This window comes from Epinephelus moara, chromosome 7, assembly GCF_006386435.1.
Source record: "Epinephelus moara isolate mb chromosome 7, YSFRI_EMoa_1.0, whole genome shotgun sequence".
NCBI classification, from domain to species: Eukaryota; Metazoa; Chordata; class Actinopteri; order Perciformes; family Serranidae; genus Epinephelus; species Epinephelus moara.
In genome coordinates this window covers 41,676,279-41,699,221 of record NC_065512.1, presented here as the reverse complement: position 1 = coordinate 41,699,221, position 22,943 = coordinate 41,676,279, and the positions used below count along the sequence as shown (strand labels likewise).

General features: G+C 40.4%; 1 protein-coding gene across 2 annotated transcripts in view; it reads left to right on the top strand.

Moving 5' to 3' along the window:
• The window catches only part of crfb2 (cytokine receptor family member b2), a 57,800-nt gene that overhangs the window by 20,117 nt on the left and 14,740 nt on the right, over positions 1-22,943 (top strand). For both annotated transcript variants that reach the window (XM_050048329.1, XM_050048330.1), the window contains 3 exons: positions 2,235-2,383; positions 3,033-3,192; positions 7,701-7,816. In XM_050048329.1, coding sequence (XP_049904286.1) covers positions 2,235-2,383; positions 3,033-3,192; positions 7,701-7,816 — 425 coding nt within the window. The remainder of the gene's footprint in view (positions 1-2,234; positions 2,384-3,032; positions 3,193-7,700; positions 7,817-22,943) is intronic.

Here is a 22,943-nt window from a genome sequence, read left to right as displayed (position 1 = left end):
CTGACTCATTTTGCACCTGTAACTGACAAAACTGTCCAAGAGATCATCACCAGTCTGAGTTCATCTACATGCTGCCTCGATGTGTTACCCACTAGATTTCTAAAGTCTGTGCTGAGCAGTTTGTTACCACCACTCGCTCATATAGTTAACATGTCACTACAATCTGGAACATTCCCAAAGGCCTTGAAAACTGCGGTCATAAAGCCTCTCCTAAAGAAGAGCAGTCTTGATGCCACAGTATTGAACAACTACCGGCCCATTTCAAATCTGCCATTTTTAGGCAAAGTCCTTGAGAAAGTTGTTTACCAACAGCTTACTGACTTTCTCCTAATGAACAACTCCTTTGATGTTTTCCAGTCAGGTTTTAGACCCCATCACAGCACTGAGACCGCTCTTATTAAGGTGACAAATGACATCTGCCTTAACACTGATGCAGGCAAAGTCTCAGTTTTAGTCCTGCTAGATCTGAGTGCTGCTTTTGACACTGTCGATCATGAGATCCTTTCACAGAGACTAGAGGACTGGGTGGGCATCTCTGGCACTGCCCTAAATTGGTTGAAGTCCTATCCAGAAGACAGGAAGTACTTTGTTGAAATTGGTAACTGTGTCTCAGACCACATGGCCTTGACCTGTGGGGTGCCCCAAGGGTCAATCCTGGGACCCCTTCTGTTCAATCTCTACATGCTGCCTTTAGGCCAGTTAATACAAAGTAATAATGTGTCCTGCCACAATTATGCAGACGACACTCAGATCTATGTCACACTGACAGCAGGTGAATATGGACCAGTGGATTCACTCTGTCACTGCACCCAACAGGTCAGTGTGTGGATGCAAAACAACTTTCTCCAGCTAAATTCAGACAAGACTGAAGTCATCGTATTTGGTCCACAGAAACAAAGAGAAAGTGTCAGCAGTCACCTCCAGTCTCTCTCTCTAAAACCTACAAATCAGGTTAGAAATCTCGGGGTAATAATGGACTCAGACTTGAACTTTAACAGCCACATCAAATCAATAACATCAGCAGCTTTTTACCATCTAAAAAACATTGCCAAAATCAAAGGTATAGTGTCTAAACCTGACTTGGAGAGACTTATCCATGCATTTGTCTCTAGTAGGTTAGACTACTGTAACGGCCTGCTCACTGGCCTCTCCAAACGGGCCGTAAGACAGCTGCAGTACATCCAGAATGCTGCTGCTCGGGTCCTGACCAGAACCAGGAAGTACGAGCACATTAGTCCTGTGCTCAGGTCTCTACACTGGCTTCCTGTGGCTCAGAGAATAGACTTTAAAGCAGCTCTGCTTGTGTACAAGTCTCTCCACGGCCTAGCACCAAAGTACATCTCTGACATGTTAGTGCCATATGAACCATCTCGGACTCTGAGGACCTCAGGGACCGGCCTCCTGCTGGTGCCCAGAGTCAGGACTAAACATGGGGAATCAGGATTCCAGTTTTATGCAGCTAAAATCTGGAACAGTCTTTCTGAAGATGTGAGACAGGCCTCTACTCTGACAATGTTCAAATCTAGGCTCAAAACAGCTCTATTTCACTGTGCATATGACTGAAAGGATCTTATCTGCACTCTTCTCTTTTAAAGTTCATTTTATAATGATTATTTATGTTTTTATTTTGTATTGTGATTTTAATGCATTTTCTTGTTCTGTAAAGCACTTTGAATTACTTTGTGTACGAATTGTGCTCTACAAATAAACTTGCCTTGCCTTGCCTAATATGTTCAACGTTAAACAGGAAGTAACTGGCAGTTTGCCGTAACTTTCCTGGAACGCTACAAAGTCGTAACTCGTGACTTGAAGTCGTGACTTACGAGTTCAGAAGCCTGCCTGGAACGCACCATTATAATTCCCACCTGCGCAACTGCGTGATCAGCGAAATATGGAGTTCTCTTTGAGGTTTTTTTTTTTTTTTTTTTTTAAGAATTGTTTTTAGGTAGAGTTTGCCTCTGTATTATGAAATGAGTGCATACAAAGTAGTGATATAGTAATAATAATAATTATTTTTCTGTAATTGTATATTGCAATAATAATGTATGGTTGTCACAAAATCCCACGGCACACCCTTTGGGAAGCACTGCCTTAATTCATGAGCAGAGGAGTTACACTTCATAGTTCATAGTGGTTACCTTTCTGCATTTTTAATGAACTATTGGAACTTAATTATGTGATGGAAATTTGAGTTTATGTAATTAAATATTTCTTTTGTCCCTGTGTCTGTCCAGCTCAGCTGGACCTGCCATGGCTGACTGTGTCACCCTGTGGCAAAGATTTGTGTGTGGACCTTCAGCCTCCTATGGGGCACCTTAGGGAGTACTATGATTCTCTGAATTACAAACTCAGGATCAGGAGCAACAATGCAAATGGAGCTCAGGTACTGCACACAGACTCACATACAGACTTGTGAGAGTTTTATACATACAGAGTTTTACCCACTAATAAGTTAAAAGGGACAGTTTGGATTTTTTGAAGTGGGGCTGTAAGAGGTACTGCTTTCCCTTCCTGTCAGACAGCCCTTTCCTTACGCACCGCATTATCTTAACAGTAGAACTTCCGCATTCCTATGCATGAGCCCAATTGTGCCATGCGGCAAGAATATGGAAGTTGTGAGGTTGAGAAAAGTAGTGCCAAAGGAAAGAGCTGTCTGACGACAAGGTAAAGCGGTGAAGTTATTCTCAATATAGCATCCACTTAGACTGACACTGATTTTTTTTAGGTAGGCCTTTTTTAAGTGGCTAAAATATGTATAGCTGTTAACCCAAATCCATAGTAATGCAATGAATGCTCGACTTGCTCAAAGGAATCTGTGACTGATGATTTTGAATCTCCAACTCTCAGGGGGCAGCCCCATTTAAAGGCGATTTGAATAAACTGGTGTTAATGATGTACTGCACCTATTGTATACATTACCACAGCAGTCTCAATCATAGCTTCCTGTGGTTTCATTTGTGAGAATGATGCTGTGTTTGTTATGTTGTTTTCTTTGAGTCTTGATGTCTGTTTGTGGATCTCTCTGTGAGCAGTTCTTTGAGGACAACAAGTCTCTGAAAAGGAAGATTTTGAAGGATCTGGCCTCCGGCAGACAGTACTGTGTCTCAGTCTGCTTCTTAGACAGTCACGTGCCAAGGGAGTCTAACTACAGCCAACCTGTGTGTGCTGTCACCGCTGGCTACTATACTGCAGGTACAGGTCAATGTTTGTGTACATGGTTCTCCCGCTGTTATTTTCCAAGTACTTCATCATTTGAAAGGCCTTGAACAAACCACACAGGTGTTTTCAATTACCCTGACTGATTAAGCCTGTAGTCAGGCCAGTATAGAGTGTTGCAGGAATGGTGTTTTGTTTTTTTTTGTGTTTGTTTTGTAGGCCAACCCAGAAGTTAGCATCGCCCCAGTTCCCTTGACAAAATACCATAGGTATTTTTGGGAATTTGGATTGTTGCAAAAAAAAAAAAAAAAAAAAGCTCTGTGGCAAACAAAAGTCTTGTTCAGCAAGATCACAAATGATGATTTTTGAAGCCTAAATGCAATGGCCAGAAGTAAAAAGCCAACATAAGGTCATTAACAAACTGCATAACAGTGGCATGACTTCAGCATCACCACAATGAGGCTGAAAGCCGTGTCTGCAGTCTCATATAGCCACTTTTTGAAGACAAGTGAAATCCACAAGTGGGGTATTTACTGATGTAAATTATGTAGTAGAACAAAACATAAAAGTCTCTAAAGTTTGTGTTAACCACAGACCTTATTTCAGGCATTTAACCAAAAATCCATTCAAAAGCCATTGACTTCAAGATAAGGCAACCAGGAGTACTAAAATACTAACTAATTTCCAGTTTTTAGGACTCAATGCAGCAGCGCTCTATACCTTTTCAGAACTGCATGTTGGCCATTCTGACATTGTCAACTGGACATTTACACCCACTTCACGCAGTGACAGGCCAGCTGTGTCGAAGTGAGAAAGGAGCCAGAATTTGAACTTCTCTTAAACTCTCTTTTTTTCCTTTGTTACACAACTATTTCTGTGTCTTATAATGTGGAAATCCAAATGCAACACTATGAATGTCTTCTTTTTCAGACTCTTTGAAAATGTGCACCATTATTGCCATACATAATCAATATCCACCTTTTCAGAGGCATGTATACAGAACAACAGAAAAAAAAGATAATGATAGTAATAATAACAAAAGCAGGGTGTCCGCAGGGTCTTAAAAAGTATTAAAAGTTGATCAATCAAATGTCGGAAAATTAAGGCCCTTAAAAAGTATTAAAAAGTCTTCATCGCGATTTTATGAAGTAATACATTTTCTTGGCATTCAAGCTTTGACAAAAAGTATCCATGAATGTATAATTTATTTTCCTCCTCGCGACTATTACAAACAACGATGTGTAGGTAGACACACTCGGACTGCCACTGGGGTGGGGGCTGAGCGGAAAAAAAAGTCCAAAGAAGTTAATAACTTAAAAATTATGGCGAAAGGGTAGTTTCTTGCAACCCTAGAATTAAGATAAAAATATTCACAAACGAAAAAGCACTTCTGGTTGCTGATAAGTAGTGTTTAACTTTTGATTTAACACTAAAATTTAAAACCCTCGGCAGCACAAGCAGACAGATGCGCGACTCAGAGCAGCATGTGTCACTGACACCAGACTCAGAGCGCAGCGGACCGGTGGAAAATGTCACCATCAGCATATTATTTTACATCAATAAAATCTATTTTATCATTATTTTGAGTCACATTATTGAAAAAATTTTGTTGTCTGTATTCAAGCAGGATAATAGGTCTCCATTCATTGCACGTCGGGCTTTCTATTTCCTTATAGTTTTCTTTTTTAATAACCAACCAAAAACAATCAATCAATTAAAAACACAAACTGGAACTGGAACATGAATCTTATATGCCTAACAGACATTGCTTCTCGTTCTTTGAGTTTACATATGGCTAAAGGGGAAAAAAACAACGTAAACGGACAGCACGATTAGTGTTGCGGTCAAGATCCCCCAAAAAAACGGGAGAAAAAAAAGGCAGAATATTCAAAAAAAAAATTTTTTTTTTTTTTCACAATCGAATCCCGTGCCATCGAACGAAGGTTTGAAGCTTCGAATTTTTTGGGTCAGCCCTAAATCTCACATGTAAGGGGCTAGCCATAAGGTTGTTGTTTTCAGCAAGTTGGCCTTGAATAGCTGATGTTGAGCTGTAGAGCTGTGTTACTTGTTATCACCTAAGGTGTATTTTAATAAACCTGCCTTTGGTTTAATTTATTCTTTCAAGCTTTATTCCTTCTCATTTTATCTGAGTTCTGTTGTATGTTTGTGCTCCATAGATTTAATTGCAAACTACAACTGTTTAGTAAGTTAAAGATGTGTTGCTGCTAACGACAGCTTGAGGTGGTGATGAGGTTTTACGTTTTTTTTGGAAGGTTTTAAAAAAGTCTTAAAAAGGTATTGAAATTAACCTCAGAATTCCTGCATATACCCTGAAAAGTAACAAGGAAAAACTAATAACAGTAAGGGAATGATCCTTTCCTTACAGTATACTCAATGATTTGTGAAAATAATGTCAGGCCTATGGGATTTTACATAGTTGACCCATTTTTCCCATCGTGCAACAAATTGTTCTATTTTATGGTTGACAAATATTGTTACCCTCTTCATCTTGTAAATTTCCATTGTAATGTCCTTCCATACCGGGCAAGGTACTTAAGTTCCGAAAAAGTCCATTTCATCAAGGTCTTCTTGAATCGCCTTAGTCTGGTCCCTCCCCTGGGACCACTTTGCCTTGAGAGATCCTACCAGAGGCTATTAGCCCCAGACAACACAGCTCCTAGGTATCTATATATCTGTATTGGTTGGAGGCATTATGTTTTGAGGTTGTCCGTCAGTTTGTATGCCCATAAGTACATGCAAACATTCGTTCCATTGTTGTGAACATGATGTCTTGTGAATGCGATGAGGAAATTTCTTCAAATTTGGTACATACAATCACTTGGACTCAACAATAAAGTGATTAGAACTTGGTGGTCAAAGGTCAAGGTCACTGTAACACAACATCCATCTTATTCTCATGAATACAATATCACAAGAGGGTCTTGGGGGAGTTTCCTCAAATTTGTTACCAATATCCACTTGGATTCAAGAATGAACTGATTAGAATTTTGTGGTCAAAGGTCACTGAGACCTCACAAAACATGTTTCTGGCCATAACTCAAGAATTTATAAGCTTATTATAACAAGATTTCCCACAAATGTGTCATAGGAGAAATGTTTACATCTCTTCACTAGCTTTCAGCACTAGTTAAGCATGAGATCTTGGTTTTAGTACTATTTATTTTATCTTGATTTGTTTTTACGATGTTTTATTGGTCATTTTATTACGTTTTATTGTTTATTTTTACCATGTGTTTTAGAGAGGGATGCTTATATTTATTTTATTTTATTTATATTTGTTTATATGTATTTACATGTATAGCCTATACAGCACTTTGGTCAACTGAGGTTGTTTTTAATGTGCTATAGAAATAAACTTGACTTGACTTGACTTGACTCTTGCGCTGTTACAAGCATGAGCCTCTGGTCCATAAGTAGATGCACACTTCCTTCTGCATGGTGATTATTTTGGCTAGTGTTGTTAGATGGAAAGGAAATAGTTTCTACACGAAACTGCTCCAAACAAGCTCTGGGGTTTATCTTGAGTAACTTGGTCATGATTTCTGGAAACAGACATTGATGTTGAGGTTTTTAAATGTATTTTTTGGTGCCTTGAGAACCATAAGCTGAGTGCCATCTAGTTCCATTATATAGAAGATAAGGCAGACACCTCTACAACTGATAACTCCAACACTCCAACTCACACCAAAACAATCTAGACTTATAAGTAGCACTACAGGTAATATAGGAAATGTATGTATTTTTGATTTGGAGATGAACTCTCCCTTTAAGTATCTGCACTCTATTTGTAATAAATAAATAATACTACTTAATCAGGTGAAGATTAACCTCCAAGTTGTATCATCTTTGCCAAAAAGAGCACTGGCTGAATTGTGTTAAATGCTGGTATAAAATCTAAGAAGAGAGCCCTGGCTTAAGTTTTAGGCTCATCTAAATGCTTCATTATTAGGTGCATCAGCATTACAACTGCATCATCTGTGCTGCAATTCTGCTTCTATGCAAACTGTAAAGTGTCCAGTTTGCTATTTACAGACTTAGTGAGCTGCTGAATTACAGTTTTACAGTAGGAGTTAACACCACAGAAACAATAATCACTGAGTTCAGTAGGACATGCTGTCTTTGGAAGAGGTTTTATATATGAGGTCTTTCACATATCAGGAATTTACTTAGTGTCTAAAGTGCACTAAATAATAGGTTACCAAAGGGGTGTAAGCTCAGCTGCAAATGAGTGATATGACTCTGTCACATATTCTAACTCTATTTTCAAAATTTCAGTTTGTTTTGGTGTATTTTTAAGTGATTTATCTCTTATTTTGGTCCTGACAATGGTCCTGATATTCTTAAATCAGGCTTTGAAATCAACAGTGAGCCCCAGCAGTATCAGTTGCACAGGGGCCAGGGGTTCATGTCCCCTCCAGAACATGAAACATGAAATGATGAAGATGATGAAGCTTGCTCTGTTTCAAGTCATTCTGGGTTTTTGTGTGAATAATATATCCCATAAACTGCTGTCCTCTTTGCAGACCCGTTGATCTCAGCCTTGTTGTGTTTGTTGGTGATATCTGGTGTGGGTGTTGTGGCCCTGCTGATCTCTACTGGTTTTATCTGTCTGAGAAAGAGGCCCCTGCCATCTGTCCTGGTAAGTAATACAGTTTATTGTAGTGTTGAAAGCAGGGGCTGGTGGTGCAGCACTAATGGTAGCAATTCTTGGAAGGCACTGGGACTGCCCCCTCTAAATTGAATAGTAAATTCATCTGAGGTTGTCTGAAATTTTTTGTGTTGTTTTGTTGTGTTTTGTTTTTGAAAATGAGCAAAGACTTATAAGTCATTACAGAAAAATGAAATGCCACGTTTCTAGCATAATTATACTTACAAAGCCTTAACAAGCAGTAGATTTAAAGAGGTACTTATGAGTCAGCGCATTCTTTTTTTTTTTACATACTGACAGCCCTGTACCGAAGCCGTATGTTGGCACGACGGAGTGGTGCTTCATAAGAAATGTTATGTTAACAAGCTCAAAAGTCAGGTGATTACAAAGTTACTGGAATTCAGTGACTTTTTTTCTGTTTTTCCGTCAGACAGTTTAACAGTTGAGTCATGAAGTAACAGATTGTTCATTCTGATTCTACTGTAGGTTTCTGTAAGAGTAAGAAACACATCTCTGAGTCACTGATTACTTTTCAATAACTTCACAATTTGGGCTGTATCATCTTATACCCAGCACAAGGTGGCGCACAGTGCAAAGCAGCTGTCATTGCCAGTTTTAAGCCGACAGACATATCATTTTCACGGCCAGCACCCATGCTGTGTAAGTAGCAAATGTACTTGTGCGTATCTGTGCGCCCATAGGCGTGTAGGTCTTAAAATGAGTTATGGTCAGGCACATTGTTCGTGTATTGTTCTGCTGCCTTGTGTCGCAGCAGAAAGCAATGGTGTCGTTGACCAACAAAAACTGGTTTAAAGTCAGAATGGTGCAGTATTTTCCTGCTATTTAAAAGGTCCATTGCTACAGTGACACTACTGCTCTTACGACATTACTCCTATGAATAATTAAGGGACTAAATAGCATGTGTTTATGGAAACACCCCAAATGCACCTGCGCCATGCACTTTAGACCATGCGCCGCAGGTCGTTTAAATAGTGTCCTTAGAGTTAAATGGTCCTGCACACCCTCACAAGGGTTTACACTCACTCTGTCAGACCTCTGCTCAGGCTGAGGTTGGACAAAGTCTTGCCTGATTGGTAAAGAAAAGACCACCAAACATCATGTAACAAATATAGCAGCATGGGCAATTCCGGGGTTAAAGCCAGCATGGACCTTTAAAAGTTGAGAGGCTCAAGACCTTTGACAATTTAGGATGCCTGCATTAGACATGCTATAATGGCTTAGTTAAAAAGTCCACCAAGTTAAGTGATGTTTGAAGAAACCCTTATTGATTAATGGCCAAATTTTGCAAAAGGCCATTGTGCTTGTTTGGAACTGATGGTGACCCCTATTGGCCGATTTCAAAATCATTTAACAGAATTCTCAATTGAGTAAAGGTTGCAGTGAGGATAAGTTGTGTCACAATTCAGTGGACCTGCTGAGGTAGTGTGAAATGTCTGGAAATTTCGATTTATTGTAATAACCCACGCCCTCTTAAAGCAATCATTTCTAAGATTTATGCATGGACTGAGACATGACCCTAGATGATGCACACCGAATTTCATACAAATTTCTGCAGCTGATTATGAGATAAAAAAAAAAAATTGGACTTGGAGCGCCCCCTAATGGTCGATGTAAATAAAACTTTTAGGGTGTGATTCAGGTACGTATGTGGACATGTCCTATGAGTTTTGTGATGATTGGCAAGTTAAGGAGTAAAACCCATTAATGTGCCAAGCTACGTCCCATCTAAAGTTCATTGGTCAGTATCATCAAAACGCAACAACATATCAAAAAGCTTTTGATAATTTTTGATGAGATTCATCTAATGATTTATTGTAATAAGCCACGCCCTCTTAAAGCAATCATTTCTAAGTTTTATGCATGGACTGAGACATGACCCTAGATGATGCACACCGAATTTCGTACAAATTTCTGCAGCTTATTATGAGATAAAAAACATTTTGCACTTGGAGCGCCCCCTAATGGTCGATGTAAATAAAACTTTTAGGGTGTGATTCAGGTCGTATGTGGACATGTCCTATGAGTTTTGTGATGATTGGCATAAAAGTTAAGGAGTAAAACCCATTAATGTGCCGAGCTACGTCAGTATCATCAAAACGCAACAACATATCAAAAAGCTTTTGATAATTTTTGATGAGATTCATCTAATGATAATCTACAGAAAATTTGGTACAAATCAGACCTATGGCTCATGAGGAGCTATCAAAAATGTGTTTTTCAGAAAATTTGAAAAGGCAGAAAATCTAGTCAGCCTTAGTCTAGCCTTAATGGCTCGAGTCTTTAGTAGAGCACATTCAGCTGGACATGTGTGTCAAATTTCAAGTCAATCTTACAGCGTGAGGGGGTAGCCTTTCAAAACAAAATTTCTTTGGTCTTAATTTTAGCACCCCCATTTGGTCAATTTGTATTATATTTCTTGAGCACCATTTGCACACAACTTCCAATTTCATGTGTCTACACAGTGTACCATCATCTGGAATTTACGAAAACATATCTGAAATACAGCTGCAAGCGGCAATTCTGGGGCAAGCATGCCAGGATGGATCTTTAAATTGGACCTATTATGCTTTTCTCAGGGTCATATTGATAAATATGTAATATCGGGGTCTAATGGAATAGATTTATGTGCTTTAATGTTCAAAACACACATTATATGTCTTGTACTGCTCACTGCTGCAGCACCTCTGTCTGAAACGCTGCTTTTAGGCTTATGTCCCGCCTCCCCAGCAGCCCAGTATGCTCTGACTGGTCAGCTCACTCAGTCTGTTGGAATTGGTGCAACGCTAAGAGCATGTATTGGAAACATCACGCCCCTTACCTTATCTCACTTCATCTCCGGAGGCTGATGCAAAACAACAACAGAGGCTTAGCTAACAATAGCGGCTGTTCTCCGTCCGCCCTCATCAATTTGAGTGAAGAAACACGAGCCGATAGACGAAACAACAGGAGCCGGACGTTTCTTCTTAGTGGTAAGTTTTTCTTTTGGAGCCCTCTTATATTTCAGCTGTAACACGATAACTAACTTGTGGCATTCTGGTAACAACTGTATGTCTGTCCTCTGACTGAATGAAGGGAAACCGTCTGCTGCAGAGTACAAAAGGTTTCTAACAATATAGTCAGTTACTAGCCGATATAACTAGCCGCTATATGGCGTGGTGTAAAGAATAACTCCTTTTTTTTTTAATCTTAGCAGGCTTATCTATGATCAGACTTAGGTAGCTTGTATTGGGTAATAATACCAAAGTTATTATAAATTCTGCTACAAACACATTCTCCGTTAAAACCACAAAAGTTTTAACCCATGAATTCATCAATTTTACCAGAGCAGATTGAGATGACAGATTTCTGTATTATACAAAAGCAAATGAATAGACATAACTGGTACATTCAGATGTCTTAGCTGTCGTGTTTACTGAAACCATTCTACTAAGATGTAGCTGCATTTTATAATCATCTTTACCTTGTGTTTGTAATCTACAATATGAACAATTTACTAGTGTATCACAGTTTCTCCACAGCATTTCTATGAAATCAAAGTTTCATAGTAAAACACATGTTGCTTCCTGGATCAATACTTGTTTTATGCAGTGATGTTGTCTCCTGAGTCTATATTTGCTTACTTATTAAACAGCATGCCCTGTGTCTTTTTTACCTATTAGTTTTTGGGGTAATGGACCAGGTTCCAGTTCATCCTACTAGGGATGTCCCGATCCAGCTTTTTCCCATCCAATCCGATACCGATATTCCAGCCTTGAGTTTTGGCCGATACCGATCCGATCCAAGCGCGTATTATACATATTCACTTATTTTGTTGTCAGTCATGTTAGAAAAGGTTTGATCAAGCGATATTAGTCTAACAAGAACAACTACTTAATCGGGTTAGTTAGAATGATCCACAACAGTTGGTATGAGAAACTGACCCGTTTATTGTTAACAGGAAATAAACAAACTTTAAACTTGAACATTAACATTAAATAAAAAATATAGCTGGTTTCCTTTGGCTGCTTTGGTCCCTTAATAAATAGAAAATAAATCAACACAAGAAATCTTTAAAATGTCTAACACTGAAATTAAAATAGCAAGACTCCACACACTTGTGCTTTGGCCCCCTAATAAATAAAAAATAGATTAACACCACAAAACATTGTTGACATTTAACAAACAATGCAGCCTTTCCTTTTCAGTTATTTTAGTAGTGTCAGTGCCAGCCTGGTGCTGCTGTTTCCTGGGACCAACAGAGGGGACAAAAAACCACACACAATATTGTACAACTGTTTAAACAAGCAATAGTCCATGGCTCCAATTTCACTAATTGTGCCCAAAACAATGCCATCAGTGCTCTTTAGTTAAACAGTAAGAGTGTAAACCAAATAAAAATATCACTCTCAAAAAACCAGAGCAGAAAACAAATAGTTAACTAAATTGACCGCTACTCTTCCTACCCTTCCCTCCATGTGTGTCTGCATGCTGGCCTGGTGGATTGATAGTAAGTGCTGGAGCGGATCACTGGAATGGACTGCTTGAATCGCGGAGCACTGGGCTGGCCGTGAAAAACTGGATCAGAGTTCTAGGATCGGCATTTTGCCATGCAGTCCGATCCGATGCCGATGCACGTTTTTTGCTAATATCGGGGCCGATACCGATCCGTATGAAGCCATGCACCCCACGAAACATTCACAACATTTACAGGTATGACTATGGACCCCTATGGCACAGAACTGAAGAAGAGTACGTTTTTATGACATGTAATGAGATACAACTGTGTAAACTCAATTCTGAACACTAAGGTTTCATTATACCAAAAAATCCCACTTATAAAGAAATGACAAATAAGTCTTTTGTCAAAAGAACTTTATGTTTAGCAAATGTAAAAAACAAAAACTAGAAAAAAAAATAAAAATAATATACAATAGAAAGATATATAATTAAAAACAGAGCAGCGTTTTATCTGCAACACTAATAGTGTCCACTTCTTTCCATTCAGGCGTTCATCCCGTCCTGTGTTGTACTCCAGGAGTTTCTTGATCCCGCTGGTCACTGTGTTGGTCTCGTGCTGCCCCTTGGCTGAAGTGAGAGACGTGTAAGGCATCAACTTCCTCCTTTGAGGGTCTCTCATACTGGGATGCCAGGTGCTTTGGGATGGTAATTTTGGGGACGATGAGCCTCATTAGGTCATCTACAGTCTGTAACATATTGAATTTGAATATTGAGTTCCTTGTGTTTTTAAATGAAGTGTTTACCTGAATCCACCTTTCTTGTATATATTTCAAGTGATGCCACAACCATTTCATATCCTTTATCTGATGTTATGTTGGTAATAACAATAAAATTATTTACAAATTACTGCATATATGTTTTTACATTTTTGTTCAGATTCCTCTGTAATAACATAGTCACCAGGGTTATATGTTGAGTCATGAGGGTCTACTAGCTCTGTTTAAGTTTCTCCCTCTTTCTCCTCCAACTCAACAGGAGGTCTTGTACTTTCCTCCTTCCTATACATATACATATATATATACATATATATACATATATATATATATATATATATATATACGTATATATACACATATGTGTGTGTGTGTATATATATATATATATATATANTTTTTTTTTTTTTTTTTTTTTTAAATAAATATATATTTTTTTCCTGCTCTTAACATCATAACAAACTAAGTCAAAGGCATGTGATAATGTGATGCAGAAATATATATTCTGAAGCTTTTGGGAAACATCATTTCCGTACTGTAAAATATTTCCAGGTACACAAAAACACATAATTTCTGTAATACATACCTTTGCTTCTCTGGCTGCTCCTTCAGACAGAGACAGTTGTGGAGGGTCTGTTTGGCATCCTACATCCTGGAATCTGGCTGTAGTGGAGAGGTGTTGGGCACCATGGCCCTGCTGTGGCGTACTCTAAAACACAAAGGAAAATTAAGTATCTTAAACTGATATTGCCCCAAATGAAAACAGTCAACATTAGGGATGGGTATCATTAAGATTTTATCGATACTACTACTTTTATTGATACTCCTTATCGGTTCTTTTTCATGTCTCAATAATTGCTTTTTAGAAAATATAGTTATTTAAAAAGAATAAATTCACAACAGGATAACTGAATATTTGAATTAAAACTAAATGTTGTTTCCAGAGCAGCAACAGTAATTTTTACAACAGCAACGTCACTATATAATATATATTCCTGACATGACAATACTGAGTGAAGTTTAGTTTTTATTAGTTACTGTAAGTCTGTCCTGCTGTCCTCTGTCCTGCTCCCTCTCTGCTTATGTGCAGGTAACATAGTGCTGGTAGAGAGAGGGGGTGCTGTTTGTCTCAGCCAGCAGCTAAGTTTAAAAGTATCGGCCCAATTTTACGATAAGTGTCAAACTAAGTTAGTCTACATACAAACAGCTGTCATTTGAGCTTATTAGTAACAATTCACTATCAGCCGAACTAGCATGCTGTCTAAATCAGCGTGTCAGACATAACATTAGTGACGGTGGATGAGAGACGGAGCATATTGAATATCTCTATCTACATGTTTACATGTTCAAGCTTGCTAAACACATGTATTGATAAATTATTGGCTTCTTACTCACTAAGATTTAATTGTTCTTACAGTAACGAGTGCAGCTGCCGTCAACTCCAGTAATTTTTGAGTTATCTTCACTTTGTTTCCACCACGGCTGCTCAGCTGTTCACAGATTACCGTGTCGTGTAGGCATGTGTGTGTGTGTGTATGTGTGTGTGTATGGAGGAGGTCAGCCCCGGCACAGAGCGCAGATGAAAGGCTGCACAGGGCTGTACGTTAACTTTTTTAGCCCATAGCACTGGTGCTACAGAGGGTGATAATTTTGTAGCACAGGCCAGAAAGTTTGTAGCACCTGTCACGATAACAAATTTTGCTGGGCGATTAATTGCGTCAGAAATGATCCTCCTCAAAAGCTGATTAACAATCAAACTCGTACAACCACACATTTTGACAAATAATTGCAGCTCTCACTTTGACCCCAGGTCTGACTGTTGCCTGTCGGCTAATCGCTCAAGCTAGCAGCAGTAGCTTTAGACTTTAGACTTTATTGTCCCCAGAGTGGAAATTCTTTTCCACAGCACCACAACAGTTTGACCGACATACAGAACAGACATCATTGCACATACACATATGCACATTGCACAGGACATTTGGACAGAGACAGAAACAACATTACAGACTTCACTTCAGTTTCTTGCGGGATCTATTGTTATATGCCGCTATGGCTGACGGGAGTACGTTTCTAGATAGACGAGCCTTCCTGCAGCGCATTGTCCTGTATCTATGTCCGGAGGGTAGTGGGATGAGGTGGTGGTTGAGTGGGTGGGTAATGTCCTGTTCTATTGAGAATGTGATGCGTGCAATGGCCTTTGCATTCATGTCTGTGAGGTTGGGTGTGGGGAAACCAATTATCTTGCTCGCCTTGTTAGTTATGAATATGAGTTTGGAGCGGTTTTTGACAGACAGGATGTTGAAGAAGCAGGTGGAACAGTACAGTAGAATGGGCTGGATAATGCTCTGATACAGTAACAGGAGGAGATGGGGTGCAACATGAAGTCCTTTGAGTTTACGGAGCGCAGATAGTCTTTGGTGGCTTCTTTTGTGGATGACGGTTGTGTGTTGGTCAGAATTGAGCTTATTGTCGAGTGCAGTGCCGAGGTACTTGAAACTATTGACAGTTTGGACTGATTGATGGTTGATGGTTATGGGGTGCTGAGGTGATGGGGGGCTCATTATAAGTTCCTGGCTTTTGGCTACATTGAGGTGGAGGTGGTTAACCTCACACCACCGGGTGAAGTGTGTGATGGTGTTGTGGTAGTCCAGAGTGGAGTTATTGTCTGAGAGGAGAGCAAGAATGGCTTTGTCGTCTGAGTATTTGAGGTAGGTGGTGGTGGGTGATGGGCTGGTGCAGTCATTGGTGTAGAGTGTGTAGAGAAAGGGGCTTAGTACACAGCCCTGCAGTGCTCCGGTGTTGGTGGTGAGTGTGGGTGATGTGGTTGAGCCAATCTGCACAGCTTGGGGTCTGTCACTGAGGAAGTTGTGTGTGAGATCGATGAGCCGGGGGGTTATGTTGAGGTGATGGAGCTTCTGGATCATCAGGTGCCGCTGTATGGTGTTGAAGGCAGAGCTGAAGTCGACGAAGAGGATTCTGGCGAAGTGTCCTGGTGAGTCAAGGTGCTGGAGGAGGGTGTGGAGCAGGTAGGCGACAGCATCCTCCGTTCCCCTCCTGGCATTGTAGGCGAATTGGAGGGGTTCCAGTTGCGGGGTGACAAAGGGCATGATGGCGTTGAGGATCAGCTTCTCCAGGCACTTCATCAGGGTGCATGTGAGGGCAAGGGGGCAGTAGTGGTTGAGTTCTGTGGGTCGGGGCTTTTTGGGTATGGGGATGATGGTGGCGGGTTGTCCAGAGGGTGGGAATTGTGGCGGTGTGGTAGGATTCACAGAACAGTGTGTGCACGATGGATGAGAGTTTCTGAGCACAGGACTTCAGCACCCTTCCGGGGATGTTGTCTGGCCCCGGGGCCTTGCCCAGTTTGCAACGGCTGAGCTGGCGCCATACATCCTCCTCCATAAAGGGGGCCAGGTCTTCCGGGCTCAGTGGTTGGAGCGTTTCCAGCCATCTCTCACAGTCGGGTGAGAAGTCCTGAGTGTCGAACCGGGCGTAGAGTGAATTGAGTTCTTTGGAGAACTGTTCTGGGTCGTGCATTACAGGTGGGTTGGGTCTGGGTGTGTAACCGGTTAATTTATTGACTTTCTGAAATGCCTGCTTGGTGTTCATGCTGGAGAATTCTGTTTCAAGTTTATTTTTGTATTTGATTTTGGCTTTGAACACCTCATTTTTGACGTTTCTGTTCGCCATTTTGAGGCCCGCCCAGTCATTTAATTTAAAAGCAGTGTGCTTTTCCCTCAGGCTGCGTCTTAATTGAGATGTGATCCAGGGTTTGGAGTTGGGATATGATTTAATTATTTTAACCGGAATTGTGGTGTGAATGCAAAAGTTGATATAGTCTGTAATTGTGGATACTCTGTTATTAAAGTACCCGTCGAAAACGCTCCAGTCTGTACAAGCCAGAGAACCCTGAAGCTGTGTGATTGCGCCCTCCGACCACTGTGGGGCGCCTTGGTTCTTGCCGCTTCAATTCCTGTCTGTACAGCTGCTTAACTCGAGCATCACACATAGAAATGTTTCAACTTTTGTCAATATGGACATGCTGCACATCTTAGCTGTGTTAAATTCTCCACAATTCAATCTTTAAAGTTATCTTACTGACTACTATTTACTACAAACCTGAACTCTCCATGAAGCGGGTGGTCTGGATCTGCCAGGATCAGTCTGGCCTTTTTCACCAACCTCACCTTGTGCAGATCAATGAAGTTGCTTAGGGCTGTGCCGGCAATTTTACTGCACATCCTGACAATTCCCAACAGTTTGTTCCTGTTCTTGCATGTTAAAAGTCCAAACCAGCAGATGAAGTTAAAAGTTATTAAAGACTGGATAAAACAAGAATAAAACATTCTCATAAAAGTAGAATCCCCATAATAACCACAGAGCTTCGGATAAAAATACACCCGCTGGTGAGCCTTCTTACAAAGTGAGTCTACATGGATCATGGGTCATCAAGAACAGTTCCCAGGTATTTATACTGGTTTACAATTTCAACATTTACACCAGAGATGACCACAGGTAAAGTCACTGTTCTGTTCTTTCTAAAATCAATAACCATCTCCTTCGTCTTTGATACATTATTCTGTAAGAAGGAGGACTCACACCGGTCAGTGAAATCCCTGACTACTGGCCCGTGATCAGGGTTGTCACTGCTGAGAATGGACAGGATGACTGAGTCGTCAGCAAACTTCAAAATGTGACGCTGTGGATGCTGGCTGCAACAATCATTGGTGTATAAAATTAATAAAAGGGGGTGAAAGACCACAGCTGACAGTCTTTTCAAATGTCTTCATTGCTAATGAGGTAAGGGCAACAGGCCTGACGTCCTTCAGTGACAGAGCAACCTTACTTTTGGGGACAGGAACAAAGACAGAGTCTTTCAATAGCTGAGGGACCCTATCCCCTTTATTAAAACTAATATTGCACGTGTTAATTATATTTTTAACCGATTTGGGAATACAGGGTTTATTGTTAGAAAATATAGTGATAGATTTTCTGGGAACCACTGATTCCTCACAAAAGGTGACATATGAAGAAACAGTATCTGTGAGTTCATCCAGGCCAGTGCATGCACTGTTAAACATATCCCAGTCAGTGCAGCTGAAGCAGTCCTGAAGGCGGTGGACAGACTCCTCCCACCAAACCGGAACTAAGCGTCGCTCCGGCTTGTGTTTCCTCAGGACAGGTCTGTAGGACGGAACCAGATAAACAAAATTGTGGTCCGACAAGCCAAGTGGAGCTCTGCACAGGTATTTAAAAGCGCCTTTCACCGTTCCATAACACAGAGCCAAGCACCTCGTAAGTCTAGTGGAATACGTCACATATTACTTCCCGGGTCTGCAGTGGTTAAAATCCCCCATAACCAAGTTCAGAGCTTCCAGAGAGATTCCCTGGAGCCGCTGCACGGTCCTCATCATAGCCTGAGTAGCTAGGTCCACATTAGCCCTGGGATGGTTGTAAACAAGTGTAATAAAAAGCTGCGGAAATTCCCTCAGCAGATAGGAAGGGCGCAGAGACACAGACAGAAGTTCAGTGTCTGGAGTACACAAAGTTTCCCTGATGACAAATATGTTTGACCCGTTTTTATTCACGTAAAGACATAAGCCTTCACCGAGTGATTTGACTGTCACCGTGGAGTCTCTGTCCAAACGAATGGGCTCTCCTAAGTCCTCAATCTCCAAGTCAGACTGCAGGTCATAATCCTTCAGCCATGTTTCTGTCAGTGCAAGGACACAAGCGCTTTTATACTCCGCCAGATACCTGACATTAGCCTGAAGCTCATCAATTTTGCTGCAGAGTGACTGGACATTTGCCAACATGATAGTGGGAGGCGGCATCCGACAGTGGCCCTGCCACTTCAACCTCTGGCGTACACCACCACGTCTTCCCCGCTTCCTTGTTTGTGTTTTTCAAAAAATTCAAAATGGCTGAAAATCTATATAACCGGAAGTTATGGGTTCTTGAGGCAAATTTGTTCCTCATGAGGAGAGGCATTTCTGTGCAACGTTTCATGTCTCTACGACATACAGGGCATGAGATATGCCCATCCAAAGTTTGCAGTTTCAATCGGTTGCTATAGCACCCCCATTTGGCCAATTGATGTAATATTGCTTCATTCGCATCCTCCCATGACCTTCTACCACTGTGCCAAATTTCACATGGATTGACCAAGTCAGTGAGGAGAAAAACGTGGAACAGACACACAGACATGCCCACAGACAGAGTTTTCGTCATTATATAGTAAGATACCCTGCAAGTTTTGTAATGATTGGACAATCAATGATTTATAGTCTGATTTTTGTTATCCCATGACCTTTCTTTGCATGTGTTGTGCCCCCTAGTGGTAAATTTGAATAAAAATTTAAGGATATGTTCCTGGTACCTCTTAAGACATTACTTGCAAGGTTTTTGATGATTAGCCCAAAGGTTGTGGAGTTATGTTCTGAGCCACGCCCCCACTAAAGTTCATTGGTCAATATCTTCAAAATGCAATGAGATGTCAATAACAGTTAAAGCGTTGGTGACAAAATTCGGACTAAAATCTCACGTCATTCTGCTGATTTCGCATATACTGTCAAATATTTTGGTGACATTTGGTTAAAAATTAGATGAAATAGAAAATGTTGTGCATACAACACAAATTACAAGAAGATATTGAATATGACTGTGGGCTTACTGTTAAACCGTTCTGAACACCATTTGAGATAAACTTTTTTAGCACCCCTTAATGGTTGATTTGTTAAAATAAACACAAGAAATTTGTGCTCTAGATAAAGGATCAGTGCACAGTGAATAACCTCCTAAGCCCTATGATAAGCTATTATGGCAAGGCTTAACTATACAGACCAATGAGTAGTGATAACTAACACGTCCGTGGGGTCATCAGGTGGGAACCTCCTTTCACCAGTATTTCGTCTAGTCGGTCCCACAACACCTCCAGGAGGCGAGACAGTGATCTCTGGCATCCCAGAGACATTCTCCTAATGCCAGCTCTCACTGCTCCCCGCACCAACCCAACAACCTCCTTTACCTTACATTACACATGGCTTTCTCAGCCCAAACAGCACTGCCACCTTCAACAAACCCAGGCTCCGTTTATGCGAGCTCCAGGTAGTGACCGTGCTGATACTACCTTTCCTAGTACATTCACCATACCCTATTTCACATGCTACATATTACAACTCCAATATAAGCTAAAGTTAAAGGAGATAGAGAAGATAAACTCACAGGCTTTCTCAGCCCAAACAGCACTGCCACCTTCAACAAACCCAGGCTCCGTTTATGCGAGCCCCAGTTAGTAACCGTGCCGATACTACCTTTCCTAGCACATTCACCATACCCTATTTCACACGCAATGAACTAAACTATCCGTTGTCTCACTGACCACAAAACTATGTCAGGCCTCTGATTGGTACAAACTATTTCCTGGGAATAAAACTCATAGGATATGATTCATGTACTAAGTTGGATGTATCCTACAAGTTTCCTGATGATTGGTGCAATAGTAGTGGAGTTAGGTCTGAATGAATGAAAAAACAATAGGGTTTCAGCCCTTCTGGCTTGTACCCCCAATAAGAATAAAAAAGGTATGTGTTATTCCACCCTAACAGGTGTAAAATTAACAGGACAGTAAGGGAAATGGCAGTCATTGCACATCCTCAGTCCTGAGAAGGGGTTTCATTAGTCAGTGAGTGAAAAAACAAGTGTGGGTTAACCATAAGTGTGTAGCTGCATTAATAACATGAGCCTCCCTTTTTGTGTGCCAATCATAAGAACTAGGAGCGATCATAGTTCTTAGAATGCCGTTTTGAGGGACTTTTTAGCTCCTTTTTCAGAGTAAGTACTCTCCCAGCACAAGAAGAACAGGAGTGACCTACGTGTGATTGATTTGTCGAACACAGCCAATGCAACACCTGAAATTGGCATTTTAAAATCCTGGTAGCTGTGTGAACAACAGACAACACAGAACACAAACAACAGCTGTCAAGAAAAAAGGATGGGAGAATAGATGGACAAATGGACTGACAGTAAAGTTAAGGCTTTAATTAGCAAATATGCAACATTGTAAATATAAGGCAAGGCAGGTAATAATTTAAAATGTAATGGAAAAATCCTATAGCCTTTTTGACAAGGGAACCAGGGTTAACTTCATAATTAAACTTTTTTGTAGAAAAACTATATCAAACACAAAGCATTTGAAGCAGAGTATTTGGAGTAGACCTTTACCTTTTTTATTAAAGCTTTTGCAAAAATAAGTGAAAAAGAGTTATGTTGTACTGCCTCCATATTTGGGTTTTAGACCTCTCTCATCTCGCTCTTTGACACTTTGAAGTAGAAATATCTGTAGTGTGATGTCGAGTTGATGCAAATTTGACTAAATGCCTTAATGCCAAAATGGAATCTGGAAAATAGATGAGATTTTCAAATCAAAACTCTGTTGTAGGGATTTAAAGAAATTCAACTGGATGAAGTTTGCCCCATGTTACCATTATCGGTTAATTCTTTTACCATCCAATGAATATGCAGTTTTATTTGCGGTTTGACTTTTTCTGAGTAAAGTAACAGGAAAGAACTGCAGGTGGAAACACACTCGAGCATAACAAACATGTTCTACACATAACTTGAGTGAAGCATGCCGTGGCTGTGGTTGATCTGTGGTGTGAGAAGAAAAGACACAAAGGCAAAAAGCTGCAGGAAACTGTTCTTCTGCAACAGGATGTCTGATGTACTTTTTTTTCTTCTTAAAGAAGGTAGAACTGAGCTGCGAGTGGTTGTGTGGATGGTCAAAAATTGTCAAAAAATGATGTGGGCACAGCAAAAATGCTTTGCAAAATTCAGTTAGTAGAAGTCAAATTAAAGAACGAGGAATTGAAATACTCAATGATCGAGTACCCTTTATGCATGTTATTTTATTTTCGTATTTTTTTGGGCAATGTCTGTTATGAGCCACTGTAGCTGATGTGTGACAGTTTCTCACTGTGCTGTTGATTTTTGTTTCTTTCTGGTACCCTACTACCCCAGCTGTGAGTCAAAAAAAAAAAGCCAATTTCTCTGATCTGCTTTACCAAATAGTTGCTTTGAATGTGAACAAGTATGCTGCAGGTTAAAAACAAGCCCACATTTTGTTAAGTGTTGGCTGGAGAATGATTTTAACACTTCAACCTGAACCAGCCAGTCCTTGAATCAGCACAAATCAGACAAGATGGTAATTTAGGATAACATGCCATGGAATAGAATAGAGGCTACCTCTAATTTAGGAGGAGTCAAATCCCACTGCCTTTAGGGCATAGTTTATAATAATCGTCAATAATTGTCCTGGACTTTATTATTCTATCCCTGACAAAATCTAATATGTTATGATTTTATAATAACATATCTGTTGGCCTATGTCACACACTTGTCATTGTTAATAATTAAACGTTACTTGGTAAATTAAACTCTTTGAGTGTTCCCCCCATGTTTGACAGGCTGTTTTCATGCATTGTTCATATGTAACGAACGGAAAGTAATGCACCAGAAGTCATATATAATCCTTGTATTCAAGAGCCAGTAATATGTGCGTAACCCATGTGACCATGAAGGTGGCAATTTTGTGACCAATGTGCTGATGGGAATAAAGACAGAAGTAGTATAAAAAATGAAAGTCTGGGTAAGGAGGCAGGTTGGGGTGGTGGATGGTACAAACAAAGACAGACCGGTGTTTGTGTACCAAGCATAGACTGTATAAAATAATGGACGTAGTCACCGTGACGTCACCCATCCGTTTCTGAAGAGTGGATTTGAAGCTCAAAATACTCCGCTCTGGACGTCGCCATCTTGGCAGTGCCTGACTCCGCCCAACTCCCGGACAATCAAAAATGGGCAAAGAGGCGGGCCGAAGGAAGCCTGGTTGC